At 41.3% G+C, this 25,560-nt stretch overlaps 1 protein-coding gene across 26 annotated transcripts in view; it reads right to left on the minus strand.

The window, feature by feature from the left end:
• Epb41l2 (erythrocyte membrane protein band 4.1 like 2) overlaps positions 1–25,560 on the minus strand; it is a 184,228-nt gene that overhangs the window by 50,048 nt on the left and 108,620 nt on the right. For all 26 annotated transcript variants that reach the window (XM_036169192.1, XM_036169190.1, XM_036169193.1 and 23 more), the window contains exons 4-10: positions 25,398–25,502; positions 17,956–17,998; positions 13,736–13,811; positions 12,339–12,557; positions 11,053–11,140; positions 5,739–5,891; positions 5,124–5,221 (exon numbers count right to left, since the gene is read on the minus strand). In XM_036169192.1, the coding sequence (XP_036025085.1) occupies positions 5,124–5,221; positions 5,739–5,891; positions 11,053–11,140; positions 12,339–12,557; positions 13,736–13,811; positions 17,956–17,998; positions 25,398–25,502 (782 nt within the window). The remainder of the gene's footprint in view (positions 1–5,123; positions 5,222–5,738; positions 5,892–11,052; positions 11,141–12,338; positions 12,558–13,735; positions 13,812–17,955; positions 17,999–25,397; positions 25,503–25,560) is intronic.

Consider the following 25,560-nt stretch of genomic DNA (forward strand, 5'->3'; position numbering starts at 1 on the left):
TGTGATAACTGTGAGAGGTAATCTTCCTTCAACTCAAAAGTCTCAAAATAGTATTTATCAAAAAAAAAAACCCTATGTCAGAGTTCAATGATAAATAAACTAATATACATCATGCTTTCTTGGTCCAAATCTACTCATGTGGTAAAGTGTAACTATACAAAGCACATTCCATCTTCTGCCTATAAATTTTCATAAGATACACACAATGGTATACTACAACAGTGCTGAGAATGTGTACTCTGATGAGTGTGTATTCACCTGGGACTGTCTTCCGATGGGCTGAACATGGTAGAGTTTCTCTAGCTAGCAACACTGGGAAACAAGCCCTTAACCTGCTCTGCAAGAATGCAGACACCTACAGAAATAGGAGGTGAGGTTGCTGACAAGCTTATCCGTGCAGGCCCTGTGAAAAGTACTCTCTGGCAAATCACACTGGTCTTTCTTGTCTATTAATGAAGTCCACTCTCAGAGACCAGTGGAGGGAAGGAGGAAAAGACCATCACAATGGAGAAGCATGCACTGATAACTCAAAAAGAAATCGCCAATGAAAATTCTGAAATTACAGACAGAATGTCTACTTTGTGGAGCTATGAGAAAAAAAAAAAAACAAAACTTAAAGATCATGGATTTTAAAGAGATATATCGCTTTAAAATTTCAATATATTTTCTGCTTCTTTTACAAAATAACTTTAAAATAACTGAGAAACCTCTCCTATTCATCAGGAAACAACTTTAAAGAGAATTTAAAATCTTTCAGAGGTGTTTTCCCAGCTTTCCAATTACTACTTTACTTTCTGTAACTCCATACGGGCCTGTGCAAGGGCCTGTGCACTGGGGGCGCTTGCCTGTTCCTGTTGTTGCCTTTTATAGTCTGTGAAGTCTAGACATATCCAAACGCCCATCTTAATGGGCTTTTGCCTTGTTTTGTTTGAGGGTTTCACTATGTTGCCCAGACTGGTCTCAAATCCATGAATTCAAATGACAGTCTGCCCTGTCCCTGTCCCCTCCCCGTCTCCCACAGCTGGGACCACGGGTAAGCACCCTTTTGGTGTTCTCCTTCCTGGTGTCACATGGATGTAGCCTTGAGGAATAACTAACTTCTGTGCTCTGCGAGTTGGAAATCTAGCAAAGGGAAACTGCTGCAAGCCCTGTGACCTCTGGCCCATTACTACTGAAGTGCTGTGTCTTAGTGAACGCACAATGTAGCCTTCAGAATGAACTTGAGAATGAATTTCTTTTGCTGCCCCCCCCCAATTCAAAAAGTAACATTAACAGAGTCTGAGAAGACATTTAACATCCACGTCCAATGAGAGGTGCTCTACACAATCACATTTCTTCTAACTTACTTTCCGTTAAGGTAATGGTCAGCCAACTGGTTACGATTTAAGTAAATATCAGAATAATTGGCCACTAAAGCATTTTTTGCATGAGATATTTTACAAAAAAATATGTAAATTTAAGACATACAAGGAAAACATTTAAAGGGTAAATATATCGTACAATTAAAAGAAAGGAAAAATAATTGAAAATGGCTTTATTTCAAATGGGATGAAAATCTTTCTTGTCTAATTGGCACTGGTAAACCAAAGCATTAGCTTACAGGTAGTTTTCCAATGGCAAATAAATTTTGAAGTAATTAAATTGCAATTAAATAGAAATTAATATCAAAACAAAAAAAGATCAAACACTGGAAGTTTTCTCTAAGATAATTTTTTGAGGACTGAAATCAAAGGTTACATAAAATAAGTCTCTAAAAAATGCAGGCCAATGCACAACATATTTTAATTCTCTCACTTAGCTATTTCTTTTTGGTATTACTTTTATTTTACACAGCAGACTGCAATAAGGCCTGTGTCTTCATAAAAACTATCAAAGCAGTGAACTACAAGACATCTATCCTATTAGCTTTACTAATATGAGAACTACAAAAGGAACTGCCGCGGAACGTTAAAAACCTTGAACAAAATCATCTAATTAATGATGTGTCGAAAACGAAGTCAACTTTTACATATTTGGCTGCGTAAGCAGTGAAACACTGTTTTAAATTTTATAAAACCCTGCTATTATAAGCCAATACCATCGGCGCTCATCTATGAGAAACACAGGAACCATTTTTTAAAAGCCTACATATAAGTTACTAAAGTTACCAGGAGTGGTACACAGGTATCCACAAAGCTCCCTGTAACGGAGCTGACAAGTTTAAGCGGCTAGTGAATCTCTGGCTCTAAGGTCCTAATCTTCCTCTCAGACCTGTGAGAACAAAGCTGTAAGGAGCACGGGAGGCGGGCAGCTCACTGCAGCCAGGTAGGCAGTACCGCTCAGCAGACACACTGATGAAAACCAGGCTCCACAGCACCTGGGCTTAAATTCCACCTCCACCTGTTACTCTTGGTATGACCACCACGCCTTAACATTTCTGTTCCTGCTTTTCCATATGCCAAGTACAGCCAAGAGCAATTGTTTCTTAAGTGGTAAAGATTGTGAACAGGCTGGAAAGATTAAAATAATCCTTGCACAGCACTTAGAACAGCGGCAGTCTCTATAATGCAACTAGTAGTCTTACCATCACATTTGTGTTCTACTAACATTAGTATATCTGACTGGTTATCAATTAATAGAAAGACTTGTTTATTTTTAATAGCGTCAATCTGCACGCCTGACAATTTTATAAAGAATTTGCACATTCTGTAATCAAAAAGTATCAGCAAAATCCACTGATCTGACTTAAATTATTCTACAAACACATTAGGATTTTCCCTTTCCATGTTAAATACGTTGTTTTATGCAGCTCTGGAAGTGTCACCTATGGCTGACCTTTGGTTTGTTAACTAACCATGATCACAAAAGTCTTCAGGAGCAAAATTGTCTACTTTTAAGTGAGCTTTGCAGGACTAGCACGTCACAGAAATCCCTGGAAGGAACGTAAGAGAGAAAGCTGCCATAGAAGACAGTGAGGCCATCATGTCCCACCTCCGGTGTGTGGGTACTGTTCTACCTCTGAGTATGCACTTCCTGCAATATCAGTCAGCTGTGTCTAACAACAACAAACAGTCAAGGAATTCCTAACACCTGTCATTTCCAACAGGAACCTTGCTGTTGGTGTCATGATCTGACAGCAAACTTGCTATCTGCCCAGGCTAGACCTGGATGGCAGGTGATCTAGCTATATACGAGGTAGAACCAAGCTTCTTCAGGAAAAGTCTGTTCAGGTTACCAAGAAACATGAACTTTTCGAGGACTTCCATGATTAGTGTAACTGAGTTAGATTCAAATATGTGTTGAATTATATGTCTCCTCTAAAATTAGTGTATTAGTGTACTCTCAAAAATGAATATTTTCTGTTTCACTGTAAGAACCGGTCATTTGTAATTAGCTACAATTTATTTTTATTTTTAAAAAATAGTGATAGTGTCAATGATGATCATAAACATTACTCTACACCAGAAATAGATTATGTTTGCTTCACACGTAAACTCCCATTTAATTTTGAAAACAATCCCATAAGGAAATGAAGGAACCCTTCATTAGCACCACACAGCTGAATAACTTGTCCTGAGTCTAGAGGAAACACTTCAACCTGGCTGGCTTTCTAAACCACAATGACCGAAACCAGAGGAGAGGAACCGATCTACTGGGAAACATACCCCCCAAAGAAAAGGCTTAAAAGGTGACAGAGACGAGCTATAGTTGGGGTAAAAGGAAATTGGGGGAGGGGTTTCACTGTTGCTCTGTTGCTTGCTTGAGACAGGGTCTCACTAGCTCACTAAGTAGATAAGGCTAGTCTTGAACTCACAAAGATCCGCCCTGCCTCCACTTCCCAAGTGCTGAGATTAGAAGAATCATGGGGGATCTTTAGGCGTTCTGTTTGTTGGGGCTTTGTTTTTAAGGAAGCCATGGGTATGTGACTGGCCAAGGAAGTCAGAGGCATCTACTAGAAAGTAAACTTACCCAGCAAACTCCTTCAGGGGTGGGATGAAAGAAACAATCAAAGCAATGTCTATCCAGTCCTTAAAAAGGAGGAGGTTACAAATGAAGGTGGTGAGAGGAAGAGGAAATAAATCAGGAGGGAAAGACAATAAACAAAGGGGAGCCCTGTGACCCCAGTTTCTACAGTGGATGTGCTGCGCCTAGCGCAGTCCTGAGGAGAGGCTGGTATGGAAGGCTCTGGAAGCTCACCAACATTTCAGAGGACAAGGGAGGTCAAAGGACTGAGGCCAGTGAGAAGCTACGACCCAGCTAATGGTGGAAAGCACTTTCTCACCCACAAGGTTGTGTTGGGAACCAGCAGGAATGCTACTTAGTTACAGCTGACAACACAGGCGCACCAGTGGGCAGGGCAGGCCATCAGACTGGCCGCAGCAGCACACTGGGAAGCTGCTGTGCTGGGGAGGGGCTTGAGGAAGGTCAGGCAGTCTTGACAAAACCACCAAAGAGAACAATGGCAGGGCTCCAGCTGACTGAGAATGTTCGGCTGGAACCTCCACCGCACTCCTGCTGATCGAAAAGCCCTTTTCCTGTGGGTCTCTGTCTCTGTCTCTCCAAACCCCACCGTCTCGGAGTCTCCAACAAAGAACAGGCACCAACAAGCCCAGTCCCACATTCTTGGGGCTGCAGCAGCTCCTCCCCTCAGGCTGCCAGCAGCAAGTCCCCACCTAAGGCGGTCAGCTTTTGACCACACTTGGGCACAAACCCAGCCCGTGGCAGACGCATCACCACCCCTCGCCTACAGGCTGTATAACCTCCCTGCTCTAGTTGGGTGTGACTTCTCTTGCCTGGATCTCTGGGGCTGGAGAACTCACCTGGGAGTTGCTTTGCTCAAATAAACCTGTTCTTTCACTTTTTCAATTTGGCTTTTTCTGGCTTACTGTGTCAGTGGAAAAACCCATTGAAAGAGGTTAAGTCCAGAGGAGCTGATAAGAAAAAACTCTGAATTATAAGTGATGACAGGTGGGGTGAGCATGGGGTGGTGGAAGGAGACAGTGACAACTGGAAGGCAGGTCAAAGCATGGCCTCAGGTAACAGAAACAACCAGCATGAAACATGGCTTCCAGGAGAGTCAAGAACCCTGAGGCAGGGCAGAGTCACATGTGCCATACTATCCTGCACAAGACTGTTAAAGTTACCTGTAGAAAGTGTGATGCTCCACACATACTTTCCACAGCCTTTTAGCTGCCCGGTGGTTTGGCAATTTGAATCCAATGGTGCTCTCAAACTGCTCCAGCTGGAATAAATCCGTAAAACAAAATCAGCCCAGTTCTTAAGCACTGGCTACATACTACTGTAAGCCGCCAATTCAGTCATTTCTGTCAGAAATAATTCTTCTTTAGAAAGTATCAGTCTATCTATAGTCAGACAAAATAAAAAATTTCAGACTGTGATACAGCTTCTATGAAAAGCAAGTATTAATTGCCCATGTGAAATGACTATTCATTCCCACTAAAACACATTCCATCACTTAACTGAGTCAACAGAAAAATATGAGCTCCCACTGTGTGTGGGGGTGGGAGGTGGGTCACAAAAAGATCCCTTCTTGTGAAAGATCTAGTGGTTGTGTATATCAGAAACAGGAATGTTCGTATGTAGGTTATCATCAAGAACCTTGGCTTGTGTACCACACAAGAACAAAGACGAGTTTCTTTTTGCAGTATTTTCGTGGCAAGAATTCATTAATCTCTCCTACTAGTAAAGGAAACACTGATAGTGTGTTAGCTAAGCCGAGGGTACAAAGCATTGCTTACCTCTGCTGGTCTAACCTTAATGTAGAAATTACTGCGCTTATAGGAAATTTTCAGGATCTTCGGCCAAGCAAAACGATTGATTCTCAGTCTGTCTTTGTAAATGAGAAGGCCATTAGCACACACACCCAGCTTGATGTCCACACCTTCAGAGTCCTGCCAAGTACAACCCATTCGACAGTTAGAATGACAAGTTACATACATAGAAGCAAAGAAAACCTCAAATGATTGAAAATGTCAACATGTTCATATCTAAATTTTAGTGACAGTGCCTAAGTTAATTCCAAGAGTAAAACACATGCTCATATTAAATGATTCATCTTCAGGAATTAGGTTGAATTTGCAAAGAACTATAGAAATTCGTTTAAAGGATATAAAAATCTGCAAAAAGTTTCAATTTCTGTATTCTCAAGCTCTACCAAGAGTTAACAGGGAAGAATGAAAAAAAGACCCAAATTTCAGCATCTCAAAGATACGGAAGACAGAATGCTTCCCTGGAGCAAGTCCAACCCTCGTGGACAGGCCTACTGCTACACTAGCTGACAGCTGTTAAGATTATACCTGTATTGTGCAAAACACCGATCCACAGAAAATTCCTCTTCTAGGCTGCCAGTGTTGAAACCTTTGAATTCTTTCAAGCATTTTTAGCAACTTAAGTGCTGACAAGCAGTTCTCATTAAGCATCCCTTCAGCTGACATATTGCAAAGGACTGAAGACAATTTCTGAAGTTATTAGTTTTCTTTTCCCAGAGATTTAATTTGGAATCGATGGTAATATAGAATAATCATGAGCCTGAAAAGGTTTTACTTAGGTACAGACAAAAGCAGAAAGCTGACAGTTTAACGTAGGCTTTAAAAAGGAGAAAGGAACAACTTTCCCCTCGTATTTCACAGTGCGGAAGAGAAGAGGTACACAATATTCAAAGCACACAAGCATTACCCTCCAGGGTGCAGGTGATCTCAGTCAAGAGAGACAAACTCAACACTACTACTCAGAGTTGTACACAGTTTAAGAAATCATTAACAACGGGGGATAAATTTTCACACACACGAAGCAAAGACAAACAGTACATTAAGTCTAAGTCCCAATTCAGTAACAGAAAAGTGTTTTGCGGCATCATTACTAAGAATGATCTAACACAAGTTATAGTTTTTTTGTTTTCAAAATAAAAGTACCGTATAGCCTATGGATGTTAATTTCATTATCCGCTGTGAAACCTGAGTAACACAAATAAAATTACATTACAGCACACTGAGCAGTTTCTGAAACACTGGGTTGCCGAGATGGCCTAGCCAATAAAACACTGCAAAAGCCTGATGAGCTGAGTTCAATCCTCAGAACTGATGTAAAGGGAGACAGAGAAAACTAGCTCTACAAAGTTGTCTCTGACCAACACAAGCACCATGGTGGAGTGTACACCACAGCGTGTGCATGGCCACTTACATATCAAATACACAACTCTAAAAAAATTTTTAAATGGCCCAGGGAGTGGTGGTGGAGGCAAAGCCAGGAGGATCTCTGTGAGTTCAAGGCCAACCTGGTCTACAGAGTGAGATCCAGGAAACTCAGTCTCAAAAAAAAAAAAAAAAAAAAAAATTCAAAAAACTTAAAATACCAACAATACTCTATTCTCTGGTATCCCGACAGCCTCAATTCTCTCTAGGAATGGCAGATAAAGCTGGGTGAGTTAGGCACAGGTGCCCAAACTAGTTGACACCAAACTCAAAGTGTCTATTTGCCAAATGCATCACTACCCCTGGCCAAAATGGCATGTTCTCACCACAGCTGAGGAGGCGACACTCACTGCAAACACTCACAAAGGCAGCTCCATCTAGTCTGAAGCAATCTTTAGACAGGGCAAAGAACTATTTTTATTTTAATTAAAAAGAAACCCTACCAGTACTCAAGCAAATCTGTGGAGGTTTGGCTGGCTCACATATTGTTTTAGATTTATCAGGATTTGTGAGAATAGAATTAATGATAAGGGTATGAAGTGAAAGAGGGAAAAGCATTTCTTAATCTCCCATGTCTGAGCTATGCCATTCAGCGACAATAAAAAACAGCTGACTACAAAAATGACCCTCTGCTCCGCCCTTCAGGAAGCTGCCCAGAGTGGACGGTCTTCTGAGAGGTTTGAGATGCTGAAGAGTTCTTGCCCAAGATCAAGGAGATGGAGGGAAGGAGGTCAGGGGTTCATTGAACAGGCTCCCTTCCCTGTGTGGTCACATCAGCTGGCTGGTCCTAACAGTGGCTTCTCGAAAGAAAACCTCTCCAGACCAGCTTTCCGCCCAGGTCCCAGCAGCCACTCTGCCTTCCACCCTTCAGAACTCGAGGGTGCAGGAGGCCCCAACACCATCTCGGGCCCCTGCTTCTCTCTCTGTGCTTTCATGCCCTTCATCAAGACTTTCCATTCAACGTTCTTGAACTTGTCTTAACTTGAGTTTGCTATCTTAATGCTTCAAATAGGAAGAAGAATGTTGAGTTTGAGGTCAGGAAAAATGTTTTATGAAAATAAAACTTTGCATGGCACCTACTTTAAAACTGCTACAGGACTTCTTTTCCATGAGCCACAAATATGCTGATTCTTAACTCGTTCTAACAGACGATAACAAGTGAATAATGACACTGAGTGTGTTTAGTGGTCTGTTCCTAACCGTACAGCAAAACCTGACATTACAGTCATGATCGAGCTTCCCTTTTAACACTGCAGCATGAAGAGAAAAGAATCCTGACATTTTGCAGTAGCTCCCTAAGAACTGGTTTTTACTTGAGATCTACAAGCACAAAGATAGAAGAGCCGTGCACAGTGTAGGCTGCAAGGTGTAGCTCGCGGTAGAGAATCTGCCTCACGGGCTCAATCCTCAGTCCTCCCACCCTCTCAAGAAAATTATATACAGCAAAATTAATAGAAATTAGTAAAGATGGGAGAATCTTTTCGGTTCCAGGCCTGTCCTCTCTCATCCTTTGTTTTCTTCATTAACCAAAAAAAAAAAGCAAGGGGGGGGGGGGGGTGACAAACAAAACACTCCAGCATCAGAAAGAGCTAGTAGCATGTATCGAAAGAGTATTAGGCAGAGCTGATTGCCAGCAATAGATGACATTAGACAAGTCATTCTCTTCACTATTTCATGTATTTATAAAATAAATACATTCAAATTTCAAAAAGATAGTCTATGTGGAAGTGTTTTTTAAATCTTAAAAGTCTTGTATCATCTAGCAGTTTAAACAGGATGTTACCAGAGACTATTCATTGATCTGAAGGGGGGAGATTGCAAATGTAAATAAAGCTGCAATAAAAAGTGTCCTACATAAAAGGGTCATTCGACCCCCAAAAGGGTCGCAACCCACAGGTTGAGAACCACTTGTCTAGCAGAAGCTGGGACCCAGCATGAACCAGGGCCTCAGGGTAAGGTGGTAAGGCTACCAAAGGCAGTTTTGTGGTTAAAAACTCTCAAAGGGACAATCATTAAAACACTTGATGACAACTTCTCAACTATGTTCATTTATTTAAAATAGCCAGAACTGGGAAACAACCTAGATGCCCCTCAACTAAAGAATGGATAAAGAAAACAAGGTTTACACAACAGAGTATTGCTCAGTGGTTAAAAAACAAACAAACAAAAACAATAGCATCATAAAATTTGCAGGCAAATGGATGGAACTAGAAAAAAATCATCTTGAATGAGGTAACCCAGACTCAGAAAGACAAACATGGTATGTATTCATCCACAGGTGGATAGTAGATATAAAGCAAAGGATAACCAGGCTATAATTCATAGCCCCAGAGAAACTAGAAGACCTTAAGAGGGATGCATGGATCAACCTGGGAAGGGGAAATAGATGAGATCTCCTGGGAAAACTGGGGGTAGAGGGAAGGGATAGAGGGGGGGGAAGGGGGCGGGAACAGGAGGGATCCCAATGGTTGAGTAGGGGGAGGAATGGAGAGGGAGAGCAACAAAAGAGACTTCCTGTTGACATTATGAGGTTAGGAAGAAACCTGGTGCCAGGGAAAATCCGAGGAATCCACAAGGATGACCCCAGCTAAGACTCCTACCAATTATAGTGGAGAGGGTGCCTGAACTGTGTAGATGTAACTGTCTTGTTAAATAAGAAACACAGAACCAATTGCAGAGTTAAAAACCACGAGGTCAGAGCAAGAGCGGAAAACCTTACCCTTCACTGCTTCTGCTGTCCTTCCTCTCCACAAGAGACCTACTTCTGTGTGTCCTATTTATAGACTTTCTGTTCTGTTTTCTCATTGGTTGTAAACCCAGCCACATGACCTCCTCGTCACTGCCTGTCTGTCAGACCTCCAGGTCTTCTATGGTTGGTATTGAGAATAAAGGTGTGTGTCTGCCATGTTGGCTGTGTCCTTGAACACACAAAGATCTACCTAGCTCTGCCTCCCAAGTGCTGGGATTAAAGTCGTGCACCACTACCGCCCAGCTTCTGCTCTGGCTTGCTCTGACCTCAAGGCAACTTTATTAACATACAAATAAAATCACATTTCAATACAAATAAAATATCACTATAGAACTGGCCTTCTGCTATAATCTGATTGGTGACTACCATAATTGACATCATAGAACCTTCATCCAGTAACTGATGGGAACAGATGTAGAGACCCAAAGCCAAGCACTGGGCTCTACTCCTGGAGTCCATTCGAAGAGAGAAAGGAGGATTTATATGAGCAAGAGGGGTCAACATCATGAAATCCACGGAGACAGATGACCTGAACTCTCGGGAGCTCACAGACTCCTAGATAGCTAGGGAGCCTGCATGGGACCGACCGAGGCCCTCTGCATGTGGGAGACAGTTGTGTAGACTGGTCTGTTTGAGGAAACCCCAGGATCTGTCCCTGGCACATGAGCTGGCTTTTTGGAACCCACTCCCTATGGTGGGATACTAGGCTCAGCCTTGATGCTGGGGGAGGAGCTTAGTCCTGCCTCAACTTGATATGCCTGCTTTGTTGCTGCCCAGGGAAGGCCTTCCCCTTTCTGAGGACTGGATGAGGGGGTAGGGTAGGAAAGAGGTGGGGGGAGGGAACAGGAGGAGAGGAGGGGGCAGAAACTGTGACTGGTATATAAAGTAAATTTTAAAAAACAGAAACAAAACACTGATGAAAGAAGAATTAGAAAGAGGACAGGTGATTCCCACACTCATGAATTTTATATGTGGTCACCAAGAAATACTGAAGACCCACAAGTGGAGACAAACAGCCTTTTCCAAAATGAACCAGGCTTTGTGAAAGTGAAAATTTCCTAGAAAATCAGTTGCTAAACTGGAATAATGTTATTCCCGCTGAATTTACAATACCTTGGCATGATGCAGGTCAACACCGTACATGGAAAGCCTCTTTGCATTTTCTAAGAACTGAGAATCAGCTTGTGCTGGAGATAAGCCTCTGAGAATCAAAAGAAACTGTGTTACCGAGAGATGCAAATATGCTCAAAATAGATACAGGAGTGTGCATGACTGGGAGTGCGGGAGTAACTCAGAGTAAGACAAGCTGAACCTCCATCTCCGCCACTTCCTACTACGGCCATTTAATCTTAGCCTGTTCGTGTCAGGGAGGCCATTTCTACACTTACCCTTTATCCTTAAATGATGCTTTCCATTACTGTCACTGGGGAAAATGCCTGAGCAATAAGGGGAGCCACACAAGCTAACAGGACTCTGACCCAACAGTCTTCATTTCCGACATAACATGTCAGAATACCTAGCACTTCAAATCTGAGTGTCAGAGTAAATGTCTGTTGAGCAGAATTTAAATACAGAAACAAGGCCAAATACTGATCTTTTTAATTTCTTTAAACAGAAGTCAATGTATAAGGCCCCTTAAGCATTTTAAATCTCTGAAAGTTATTCAGATTATTTTAGTCAATATTTCATAAAATTATGGCTTGAAAATTTTGTAGTTTTGAGAGATTTCTGAAAACTCATGTAAACTCCATTTTGACAGAAATAGAAAAGTATTCAAGGCATACACAGCATTCAAGTAATTTACATCATCCTCACCTAAACCAAAGGGCTATATAGGTTCTGTGGCCTGTGGGGACAGCTGCACATTTCAGCTCTCCCGTACCCATCAGCATCTAGCATTCCAATCCAGATGCTTCAACACATCCTCGTTTTCTTTTTTCTTTTTTTTAATCTCCATTTTCATTCTCTCAAAGTCTCAAACACATATATAGTGTGTTTGGCTATCATCTACCCCCACTACCTCCCTGACTTTCTTATAAAATGCAGGACTAGAGATCCTAAGAAGCAGAAGAACTATCAAGGAAGTGCCAAATCAGTATATCCCCAAGTCTGCTTCCTGTGTGTCTGTTAAGGATAGGATGGGACAGAGAAGGAAGTGTCAGATGGGAGTCTACATTATTCTGATAAAAGAGTTCAGAACACAATCCCCTACTACAGAAAGAAGAACACTAAAAAGGGCATCTCACGAGCTAGCTGCAGGTTGTCTCCATAAAGTGCTGGACAAGCTCCAGAAGGAGAAAGGAGATAAGCTACAAAGGTGGCCTCCGATATCCAGCAAGTATCACAGACTATGTCACCCTGTCCCGGCACTGGTCCCTCCAGCCAGCAGGTCAACAGACCTGTGAGTTTTATGCAGCTCTGCCACCTTTTCTTCCAGCTCCTTGGTCTGGGATGGGGCGAACTGGAAGTCACTAAGATCCATACTGTCACAGTCTTCTGGGTCATAGTCTCCATGTTCAGCCTGCAATGTGTAGGATCCCAAAAGGGCATGAGTGACAAAGGAACAGGGCAGGCGGCCAGAGGCAATGTCCTGCCGCAGTTGAAGGCACAGGAAATATCTGCGGGAGCAGGAAGAGAAAAGAATAGAGAAGAAACATTAGTTAACATTAGAACACCTTCAATTCCTTAAACTTTAATGTTCCACTGCAAACATACACAGAGGGCCTTTTTATATTCACAGCAAAAATAGCCTTTGCATAACATGAAGTTCAGCCTCCTCTTACACTGGTGGCTTATTTAAAAAACTAAGTCTAAATTAATAAAGAGAATAGACATCTTTTGTTGTTGTTGTTGTTGTTGTTGCTACTTTTCAATAAAAGGTTTCTCTGTGTAGTCCTGGCTGTCCTGGAACTCACTCTGTAGACCAGGCTGGTCTCTAACTCAGAGAGATCCACCTGCCTCTGCATCCCGAGTGCTGGGATTAAAGGAGAATAGACATCTCGACAGCAATCATTTATAAGAAAAAAAAAAATGGTAGTCACTCACTCTTGCTCATCTCTATCATCTTCATGCTCATTTCTTCTTTTCTTGAAATGCCTTCAACACAATTCTAGTGAATCGACACTGAAACCCTTGACTGTCCACGGCCTCGTCTGGAGATAGCTAGCTCAGTTCACAGAAAGAGCAAGGACCTGAAGTCATGAGGGCTGATCTCTAGTCCAAAGCGCGTTAAGAAACTTGCCTGAGGCAAGTGCGCTACCTCAGCAATGAGAAGTCTCTGACAGTGAGAATAAAAGTTAGGGTCCAAGAGACAGCTGGCATGGAGCCTGGGAATCACTAACCGGGAGGTGTCACAGCAACAGCTACCTGCAGTCCATGACTGAACGTCTCTCTCCACCATTATATGACCTTGAAATAAGCAGCAGGGATCCCACTGAAAAGAACTTTTCAGGGTTGTCGTTCCAGAAAAAGTTGACTACTTTCTCACGTGGATGCTGTCTCTAACCAGGGCTGTAAGACCCACTTTTCTCCCTTTCCTTGCTCTCTACCCCCTACATGCCAACACACAAGCGTTTATACCCTAAGCAAATCACTGGGCAGTTACAAAAGCTACTACTTATTATTTACTAGCTGGAGATAATTCAATCAAGGCATGATTAAAATATGAGTGGTAAAATTTATACCATACATTTTTATTGTTTTGATTTTCAGTCCTAAAGTTACAGCCATACTCACAGAACATAGAAGTAAAAAAGTCATAAGGAAAGATGCATTTTTAAATGTAAATGCAAAGTACCTGGTGATATCTTCAGTCAATTGAGAAGGATCCGGAGGATAAAATTTCACATTAAAAGTGAACAGCCAGGGAAGGTCTGTAATTACAAAATGTCACTTATTTACCAAATAACTGTTTGTTTTTTATTTAGAGTAATTTATTATCACCAAGACATTAACAAGAAAAAATTTAAAATTATAAATTAATATAAGTAAGCCACTAGAGAATAAGAGGTTTATTATTATTAGAGAGTTAATCTATTACTATAATAGAGTAAACCTATTAGAGAATGGGTTTTACTTTTTCTAAATACATATTTTATATGGTGATTTACTATGCAATAAATTAAATAATCTCCATCCAAATAGTTCTGAGATAAACTTGTTTCACCCATGGGATTTCTAGCTGCTAAATACTCCCCATTCAAAAGAAAGAAGAGAAGAGAAGAGAAGAGAAGAGAAGAGAAGAGAAGAGAAGAGAAGAGAAGAGAAGAGAAGAGAGGGGGGAGAGGGAGGAGGGAGAGAGGAAGGAAGGAAGGAACGAACGAACGAAGGAAGGAAGGAAGGAAGGAAGGAAGGAAGGAAGGAAGGAAGGAGAGAGAGAAGGAAGAAGGGAGAGAGGGAGGAAGGAAGGAAAGAAAGAAAGAGAGAGAGAAGAAAAACCTGGGCTTTCCACATTGTTGGCAAACATGGAAACGATCCAGTGGTCACAGCAGACATTCAGGAAATGTTTGTATAATGAAATGTTCAAAGAGGGATAGGGAAATACCCTGACATACTTTAAGACAAAACTATTTCTCAGGCTTTAGAGCATGGACCTATAGGACCACACCATGTCAAAAACCCAGACACTGTGTACACATCCTTCTGTGGGGTGACCACCAATCCACAATCAAGTCCAGTCACAACAAGACTATCATTTCCCAATGGCATCTTGTTTATCTGTCTTCCAGGTTGGTAGCACTAACACAGGGCTGCCTGATTATGACTACATTCATAGGCTTTTACTATAACTTCTCTATTGTAGGATATATTTCCAAAACCCAAGGGTGCTAAATAAACATTTTAGCTGAAAACTGTATATATTTATGAAACAGAAGATATATGAAATATGTATACAACATGGAATGGCTAAAGGGAGTAAGTTAACAAAGAAATTACCTCACATTTTTTTGTGGTAAGTACACTTAAAATCTACTAATGGTTTTTAATTTAATTGTTATCCCTAATTTTACAGGGCTACATTAAAAAAAAAAAAGTTCAACTAATTATGGGTTATTTCTATATTAACCACAGGCAAGTTTTAGACATACTGCCTAATAGATATACTACTGAGAAAATAATAAAAAAATTAAGGTAAATTTTAAGGGAAAACCATGAGGCTTGCCAACTCCTAGGCAACTCAGAAGATTAGCTCTAATCTAAGAGGACAAAGAAGTTCTACTGCAACAGGAAAGGTCCATTTTCTAAGCTGCATCCACGGAGCAGACAGAGCCGGGAGTCACTTAAAGAACTCCAGTGGTTTCGAAAAGCCGCTGAATTGTTACTGCTATTCCTCTGCCAAACCACGAGGGCAAGCGTCCCAAAATAACTCTAAAAAAACACTTCAAAAATAACCAAGACATAAGAACATGATTCATAATCAACCAGAGTCTCGATTTCCAAGTTTTTCAAACACTTTTACTTGCAAAGTTTCCTGTCAAAGTTTTCCAACTTTCTTTTTAAGCTTTCTTCTGAAGGGCAATTCCCAACAGGAAATATCTGCGACTCTGAATGAGTAGCACAAAGCAAACTCAGGAAAGAACTCTATGGGCCATCCATCACATTTCGGACATTGCCCTGTTCTTTCTCTTTGGGTCACCTGGCAGAGCTGGGTTCAGAGAAAGTCTATAAGCACTACATCTTTTGGAGGCACACCCTTCCTTCACAGAGCATGTAGCCATTGCAGAAGAAACAAAGGAAGAATCTCTCCGACAGTTTCTTCCATAATGCCAGCGTTATGCAGCTCTGTCCACTCACTACTTCTCCCCTGCTTTTCCATCATGGATGGAACAGCAAGTAATACGATGCAAAAGAGAGAGAGAGAAGGCAATGAATGCTGGATGTCAGAGTAGTTCAAAGACGGAAGAGCCAACCATCCTGAACGCATGGCACTACTGTAATTTCAAATGCTCCAAGTCCCACAGTTTAGATTGTGTCTCACTTCTAGACAAGGCTGAAAGACTGGCCAATGAAAAGTTATTCTTAAAAGGTAAAACATGAGAGCTGGAGAGGTGGCTCAGAGGTTAAGAGCACTGGCTGCTCTTCCAGAGGACCCGGGTTCAATTCCCAGCACCCATATGGCAGCTCACAACTGTCTGTAACTCTAGTTCCAGGGGATCTGAGATCTTCACACCAATGCACATAAAATAAAAATAAATTAATTTTTAAAAAATTTAAAAATTTTTAAAAAGGTAAAACATGAATCTACAAAAAGAATATATGAGAACAACAAGAGATAAGCTCAAAAAGAGCAGAAAACCAGGCATAGTTGTAACGTCCCTGTAATCCCAAACTCAGGAAGCTAAAGCATTATGAGTTCACAGTCAGCCTGGGCAACAGTGAAATCCTGTCCATAAGTAAATAAATAGAATAATAAATGCATAGAAGGGGAAATGATGGAAAAGACTAAACTTTATTATTACTGAGGGGAGAAAAAGGAATATAAAACAAGAGTAGACACTGACATGAGAGACAGAAGTAGATAGGAAGAACCAAGAGAATTGTTTTGGTGTTCTGACATCAGAATAATAAAGGAGCAGAAAACGTAGAAATGCTATCAAGAACACAGGGGACCTTGCAGGTTAGTTTTCAGGAAATGGCTTGTCCCTGGACAGCCCTCGGGCCCAGTCTGAGAAGGGCTGTGAGGAACTTACCGATATTTCAGGGTTTTCACCCGGGTCTAAGTGTTCCAGGCCACTCTTAGCTCTCTACCTGTTTCAGGTAGTCACAAACTCTGAAGCCAGTATCAGAGACTCCTCAGCCATTCTAACACGTTTTGGTACTTCTATCCCAGGCAAGACAATGTGCAGAGGCACATCTATGCAGGGAGCTGAGGCTGGCTAAGTGGGCAGCATGGGGTTATGTGGGATTCACTACAATGAAAATGGATGGTAGAAACAGAAAGGAACAAGCAACACTAACTGTCACGCCAGAGTCTAAGGCAGGTAGAGCGATGTGGAACTTTGGAGTGGGTCACAGGGAAGACAAGCAGCTCTGGAAGGACTTCTGCTTAGCTCTCATCCCTGGAGTCTTCACTCCAGTAGATAGGAACAATGTACTTGGGTGCCTCTAGGGCACAGGATATGCTCAACAATTAGACTCTGCAGTTCCAAACTAAAAGGGGAGGATATTTGTATTAGGTATACACAAAGCAAACTGTCTCAACCAAAATGTGAAGTATGAGGGTGAGGAGACAGCTCCATCAGTAAAAGCCTGCTGTGCAAGTATGAAGACTGAACTCAATTTCCAGCACCCACGTGAGAACAGGGCACAGCAGTGGCATGCATTTGCAACCCAGCTTGGGGAGGGGAACACTGGAGAACCAGAGAGATCGGTAAATTCAATGGCTTGGCAAATTTGGTCAAACTGATGGGCTCCAGGTTCAGTGAGGAAATGTTATCTCAAAAAACCAGGTGGAGAGTAATCAAGAAGACACCAAAAGTGGACCTCTGTCACGTGCATGCACATGCACACACACAGGCAGACACACATATTCAGATATATACAACATAAATTTCACCCCAAAAAAATCCAGTGTATTTTTTTAGAAGTCAGGCTGTTACTTCATATCAGTAGATTCCAGAAACGTAAGAATAAGTCTATAGCCTCCCGAAAGAGAAGAGTCTCTGAGCCATCTATAGTCACAGTCAATACTTTTGGTTTTGTAGGTTTTTGTTGGTGTTGCTGTTGTTTTGGTTTTTTGTTTTGTTTCGTTTTAGGTAGAACTGCACTGTGCAGCCTACAGTGGCCTGGAACTCAAGATCCCCTGCCTCAGCCTCTAGGTGTTAGGATTGCAAGCATGTGGCTACCATATTCAACTAAACAGTCACAATTCCACAGTGTCTTATAGTAGCATTGATTTCAGCGTGCAAACCTGAGCCATCACCATATTCTGTACTACTATAGTCTTTATCCCTATAGGTTTCTATTAAACACAGAAATATTACAGATTAATTTGAGTATGGTTCTTTAAATACTCACTTCTCAGCTGTCTCTTTATTTCTTTTGCTGGATCTAGCCAGTTCTGCAGAAGGGAAGGAAAAATTAGTTATCCATAAGAACTATCCCCAACAGCAAATGGAACAGTTTATAGTTCATTACTTACATCTCATAAAGTCTACTTTAAGTAGTTTTCACCGATTAGCATACTGGGATAGGAGTGTGTGTGTGCGCATGTGTGTGCACACGACTGTACAAGCACATGTGTAATAAAATGCATAATTTCTTTAAGGTGAATTTCATGCAATTCAGTTTCTTGGAATTAATTAATCCAAATATTTATCTAGTGATAAGGTGCAATTATCTACATATATGAAATCTTTACTACACAAATCCCTCCTCGGACACTGAAACAGTAAGCTGTCCACAGTTCATTTTTACTTAAGAAGGACAACTTTGGAGTACACACGCCCTGACGCAAAGCAGGAATTTCAACCTCCAAAGCCAGTGTCTTCACACCCCTCGGCCTCCTCAGCCTCCTGCCACCACAGCTTTCCCATGCTAGGGAACAATAACGCCAGATTAGAGACAGTACTTCCTTCCTGGTCTTAGCATCCTTTCCTTCTTCTCCATTGGAAGTTAGACAACACAATTCTAAGCAAGGAGCATCCTTCCATTGCCTCTCATTTCTCGTTTTTGAGAAAGCTAACACACACAAAAAAAAATTTTGTTTTTTTTTTAAGAAAAAAAAAAACAAACTACCAATTCTGAACCACCTAATGATAGTAAATCTTTCTAACTGTAAAGCAAACAGTTCCCGCAATTTTTCAACAATCTGTACTTGTATTTTTTTCACCCTTGGGTTAAGCCATAAGAAATTCACCTCCTAACACAGAACACACACATTTTTTGAAACACATTGACTCAACAACTGACTTTACAGCAAGCAAGTCTCTCAAATAATGTATCATAACACCTGTACTGACATACAATTTTATCCCATACAGCAAGAATCGAGTATTTGTTGTTACCTAGGAAGTAATTCTCTATCAACCCATTGAAATGATGCAACAGAACATGACACACACTAAAAAGTACTAACAACAGCACCCTTTGAAAGTAGCCCTCAGATTGTACCACACCATTCACAGCCTCAACTCTGGCAGCAAGGACCCAAGGTATATGTGTCTCTGTCCTAACACTGGTCATATTCAAAGCTCGCATTAAAGAGCCCCCAGAGCATGGTCCAGTTTCATTATTACTGGTGTCCCAGCTGCATGGTGCACTGACGTGAGGGCAGTGGGACCCTGTACCTCATGTGCCATGTTAGGAAGCAGCTCTATTTTCCACTTAGAGAAAGTGCAGCTCTCAGCTTCCTCTCCCTGCAGCTGCTGTCTCACACACAGCTGGCTTACAAACGGCAACTATGTTAAGTGTACAAGACCCAGAAAAGCACAGCATTCAGCTTCTGGCCCAGGCTGACCTGAGGCTGGGGAGAGGGGAAGGGAGGTTCAATGCATGGCGCTGTACAAGGAAGTACAATCCCACAAAGAACAATGGAATCAGGGACCACTAGTACAAACTCAAATGACAAGATCCCCTGGAGCACCAACTCAGAGAAAACATGAAGGGAGCATTGCTGGTCTGAGACAGACCCCCCAAACCTTCAGTCTCCTTAAGGAGAAGCTCACACAGATGCCTGCTAAAGAGAAGCCCAAGGTGCCTGTTTTCCAGGGAAGAAGGGTGGAAAGCAACATTGTCTTCTGTGACCGCACAGACTGACCCACTAGGTCCCAGCTACCACACCTTCCATCCTGCCTGAAGCACTAACCCCTCCAAGTCACCTGATCATAGTGAGCAGAGAGACATTTACAGATCTAGACATTCATGAGTGACAAGCTGGAAAGACAGACAGACTGCCACCCTTAGGCCACTTCCCACAACACTGCCTGCCAAGACATAGGTGAAGGTGCTGGGGCTTCCTAGGCCAGATCTGTTCTGGTTTGCTTTTCTGTTGCTAAGCTAAACCATTGACAAAAGCAGCTTGGGAGAGGAAAGTGTTTACATGGCTTACACTTACAAGTCACAATCCATCACTGAGGGAAGTCAGAGCGGGAACTCAAGCAAGACCCAAAGCAGAGACCATGGAGCAATGCTGCTTCTGGCTTGCTCTCTGGCTCTCTCATCAGTTCATTCTCAGCTAGCTTTCTTAAATAGCTCACACCTCCTGCCTACAGATGGTGCTGCCCACAATGAGTTGGGCCTTCCCTCATCAACCATCAATCAAAACTAAAGACAAGACTAATGCCATGGGCCATTCTAATCTTGACAGTTCAACTGAGGTTCCCTCTTACTAAGTGACTATAGGTTGTATCAAAATGGCAATAAAAACTACCCAGCACTTCAAGATCCTTACCTGCAGACCACAGAGCTGTTTCCATGGCAGGACGAAGGAGCAGAAGTCACTCTTTCCATGTGCCTGCCTGGTTTCCTTTCCTAAGCACACTGACTTCCACTCTGCGAGCGAGCTCCATCCCTCCCAAGGAGGCAGGTCTTGCCCACTCTCTGAGATTACAGCTGCGCATAGGCATTGATAAGCGTTTTTGGGGAACTTAACATTAGCTATTAAAAAATCAATACCTGTTTACTGTTACCTGTCCATTTCTACTTCCTTCCTATCCATGATGTAGTTGCCATAAATGATTACACTTTATTTTATTAAATTTATTTTTATTTGAAGAGTTATCTTTGCTGGGCAGTGGTAATGCACGACTTTAATCCCAGCACTCGGGAGGCAGAGCCAGGCAGATCTCTGTGAGTTTGAGGACAGCCTGGTCTACAGAGAGTGAGATCCAGGACAGGCACCAAAACTACAGAGAAACCCAGTCTTGAAAAACAAAAATCAAACAAACAAACAAACAAACAAAAACAACAGTTATCTTTGATTACTTAGATTATGATTGGTATATAATTTCTCTAGTATCATAAAATTCTCAAGCAAAAATTAGAAATGTTTTAGTTCAGCATCATAATGAAACCTAAGTGTTTCTCTGGATGACTAATCACACACAAACAAGCATCAGCTACTTTTGCTGTTGTGTTTTGATTCTTAGGATAGAGTCTCACTATATAGTCCAAGCTGGTCTTGGACCTCCCAGCCCTCCTGCTTCACCTTCCCACGTGCTGGGAAATGACGTGTGTGTACCACCATACTTAGCAAACAAAAAATAAAGTAATAAAAATCAACTTCTCTGGGTTGACACGTAAGGAAAAGATGAATGACACATAAGACACATCAAAAACATGGAAAATGGTATCAGTGAATAAAGGTTAAAGATGGTAGCAAGTGGACACATTGAAGAACGCAAGCGTAAACATGCACACCACCCCTCAGGAGTCATTAGGATGTATCCCTACTATGTGAAAGACTTGACTAATGTAACCACAAATACACACTTTGGGCTTAGAAATATGTGGAGTCAAACTCCCACTTACCACCAATTCTATATCTTGCAAATATTTCGTATCCACAGTCAGCCTTAATTTCCTCCACAGCAGAAGAGAGACCAAACAACATCACCTGACTAAAACGACAATCTACTCCTTTACAGTCTCTCAGTACTCCTCTTCAGGCTGGATCTTAAGATTTCAGAGTAATTCCCTCACTCCCAACCAAAGTTTGCTCATGTCTTCATTATTTTCAGGAAGCCTCAGGCTGGCCAGGTCTGAGAATTTAACCATTTCAAACAAAGCCACCATGTAGCAGCAAATGTTGAAAGGCTGAGAGTAGTTTTGTCTTAAATCTTCATTCTTCTACAAGAATATAGTGCTGAACGAGATCCCCTTAGTATACATTTAACCATACCAGGTCCAACCAAAAGTCTATGGAAATGCTGGTGTCAACAGGAAAGTTACAGGCTTTCCATGTGACAGGAAAACTTGCTACACATCTAGGGTACGGACTACTGTAAAGTCTAAATGAAATCAATAGAGAATCTTGGTAAAAGTTAGTTTATATGTGCAAAGAGTTTACTATGAGCTTTGAGTTCTGCTTCTGGGGAGATGGCTACCAGACATGCTTTAATCTGCATAAAGCAAGCTTGAATATCAACTACACTTCTAACAAGCATTTCTTGAAATATGACTTATAACAAAATGACTTATCTAATGCCTGGGCAAAATGCTGAACTCTATTAACAACACAATTTCAATACTATTTTTCTCTTTAAACAGAGTTCAGTATCTTTAATGACGAATTCACTTGAATACCAAAACTACATAGAATTGTAATTCCATATAAAAGAATAACATGCTGCTTGATTCTATATACCTTTAACATTTTCTATAGCAAAGTTTATGAGACTTTTCAACAGACACTGAAAAGGTGAACACTAACAATGTCAGAATTTCATAATCCAAATGAACTGAAAGGCTTCCAACTCAGTGTCACAACTGAGAGATACAATATTATACTAAAACCAAAGACAGTTTAGATTTTCCTTCATGACAAATTGTTATATAAAATATTTATAGCTCTGCCTGACTTCCACTTTACTGAAGTAAGTACCTGAAACTTCTTTAAAAACACATAACATTTATCAAGAGAAAGAATCTGAGAGCTGGGAGTCTAACAAAGTGGTCGAGCATGGGCCTGGCACACACACAAAACAAAGAAACACACACCCCATCTCCTACAATGCAAACCCCAAGAACTTCAAAGTAGGACTGATGAAGCTAAATTGGTATGACAATAATAATTTTCTGCAGAAAAACAAAACAAACAAACAAAAAAGACCATACACACTTACAGTGGGGAGAAGTAAAGTTCTTTAAATGAATTTGAGGACTGGATCTTACCTATACATACTTATTTTATATATATATATACACACACACACACACACACACACACACACACACACACACACACACACAGAGTAAGGCATCTCAAAAGCTATGTAATATGAAAGTCACAGTCACATAAACACATAATTTAATACACTCAACTATGATTGAGCACTCATTCCCTGAGAAGTGGGCCTCATGAAGGACACCTCTCTATGTTCCTGAAGCTCTAGCACTAAGAAGTGCTCATCTAATTTTACATAGCATTTTCATCTGACATCCCATGGGAAAACACTAACCGCAAAGTGAAATGAGGCCTGTTGGACCCTCCATCACTGGCATCTTTCAATGAGAATGCTACAGTAAGCCCATCACAGTCCAGCCTCACATACTCTTAGAGGGAGGAGGCCAAACTGTCTACCTCAGGTATATTCCCAGCCCCTTCTTATCTCATTATCTTCCCCTCCCAGACCAGGCCACCCCCTTCCACAGAAACCCTGGAGGTTGTCACTGCACGACTCGCCACATCACTAGACTTCAGCGTCTGGCTTTCGGATACAAGCAGAGTACTGAGGAGAAAACCTAGTGCACAAATAAGGTTTGTACTCCGTATGTTGATAACTGAGGACACTTAAGTCACCCCCCTTGAGCGGTGGACCCAAGGATGGCAGGAGGCAGCCCACCCCAGGGGAGAGGGGCTCTCACAGTAGGGTACCGAGGTAGCTCTTAGAAAAGGCAGGTAGTGGAATACTAAAAGGAAGAAACTGCCAATGCAGCACACTATGCAGGAGTAGAGAGATGCACCGGCAAGGCGCACACAGGAAGCAGACTCGGGCATGCACTGAATGTCAGCCCCTGGGAGACAGCACTAAGAAGGGAAGGAAGCTCATGCCATAAGACTGCAGAGGATTAAACTGTAAGCAGGAAACAGTTCTAAAATGAGGGAAGCCCATGGACACTTGGCTATTCAGAGTGGGAAGGAGAAATAAGATTCCAGAACACTCCTTCAGAGACAGGTGGCATTTAAGGGGAAGATCAAGTTGGCTTTTAGACCAGGAGTGTTCTATAGACAGCTGAGTATATGGATCAGGGGTTCAGGTGTTAAGATATAGACTAAACACATGTATTAAAGGTTTAAATTAAAAAAAAAATAGTAAATCCTACTAGGTACTATCTTATTCAAAAGGCATGTTCCAGAAATAATTTCCTAATGTTGTTTATCTTGCTTGTACTAACAAAAAGCATTTACAACATACTAAACTGTATTTATAGTTTACAAAAATTATACATTCTTACGAATGTACCAATAGACAATTCCAGAAAAAGATGTAATTGCCAAGTTCCCAGCACTTTCTCCTTTGGAGCTTTCAAGAGCAACAGACAAGCACATGACTGGAACCATTACTAAGAACAACTTGTAATTTATTGCCTTAAAAGGCACTTAGTTTATTTAGTGAAGTGTGTTATTACTTCTGAGGAGAGTATTCTAAACAGTTCTAATAAAAACACATACTATTCAACAAGCAGGCATGCAATTTGTCTTTAGTCTAAAGGTAGAATTAAACTACAAATTACATATCAAGGATTTAAAGCTGAGCAAGTTGAGAAAATTTAATTTGCATATAATTATCATGCTTAAAACTAAAACCCTTCATTTCATTACTGAGATGTGTAAATACAAACAATGATACTGTGCAGGCAAGTTACAAAATGCACACTATGCTTCCTCTAATGGCTACTGTGTTCTATTGACTGAGATATGAATGCCTGACATTAGACAGAACCCTCTTTCACTATAACTGAGTGCTCTATACATCCTAAGGCAGAATGCTCCACAGCAACAATCCATCAGACTAAACAGGCTTCCTCTGTAGGGTACAACTCTGGACGAACTTCCATTCTTCACTCCCATGTCAGCATCTTCTCACCATGCCAATCCTAGACACTGCGGAAGTGAAGCACAAGCCCTTTTCCTAGTAATGCTGACAACTACAGTTAGCCCTAGTCCTGCCAGAGGGTTAATATTGCCATCCTTAATTTACCTGGGAAACTGGAAATCTCTTCAGTTCAATAAAACTCGTATGAGCTTCAGATCACAGACCACCCTATGCTCTAAGTTCTCTAGAATTATATGAGCTTCAGATCACAGACCACCCTATGCTCTTGCTTAATGTCCTAGACAAACTTAAGAGTAAACATGTTCTCAGCACACTCTTTGACATTAGGTAGATGTACTACCAGGGTCAATTGGGACATGACTTAGATAATATTACGATAAAAGATAGGCTTCATGTTAGAACATCAATTTTCCCACTACTGAATCTTTTAATTTGAAGTACTTTCCCCTCAACAATTCATTACACAAGTTGATTCTACTGTGAATTCAAGTGCTAAGGTTTTCATATAATTTTAAACTCAGGTTTTTCAATCTCAATTAAGATAGGAAAACATTCCATTCCACGTGTTTATGATAGGAGAAAGCATTAGACACCCAAAATGTCAAAAAGCATAATCACATAATCACTTTTAAATATTTGTCAAAACCTAATAAGCATGTAAATTAAAGTTAAATTTATTCTGAAATTAACTGATTAAGAAAAATAGAGTACTTTCTAAAAGACAAAGTTGAAATCACTTACTTTCTGCTCAGCATTTTCCTGAAACAGAAGTCCAAAGTAGTCCTTCTCCAGGAGATTGAGGTGCTCACACACTCTGTCAAACAACACTTGTCCCTTAGCACGTTTCTGCAGAGAACAAAGCAAAGCTTTACTTTTCTAAAGGAGACCGTAAAGGGAAAGAGCC

Source organism: Onychomys torridus, chromosome 19, assembly GCF_903995425.1.
Source record: "Onychomys torridus chromosome 19, mOncTor1.1, whole genome shotgun sequence".
In the NCBI taxonomy this organism is placed as follows: domain Eukaryota; kingdom Metazoa; phylum Chordata; class Mammalia; order Rodentia; family Cricetidae; genus Onychomys; species Onychomys torridus.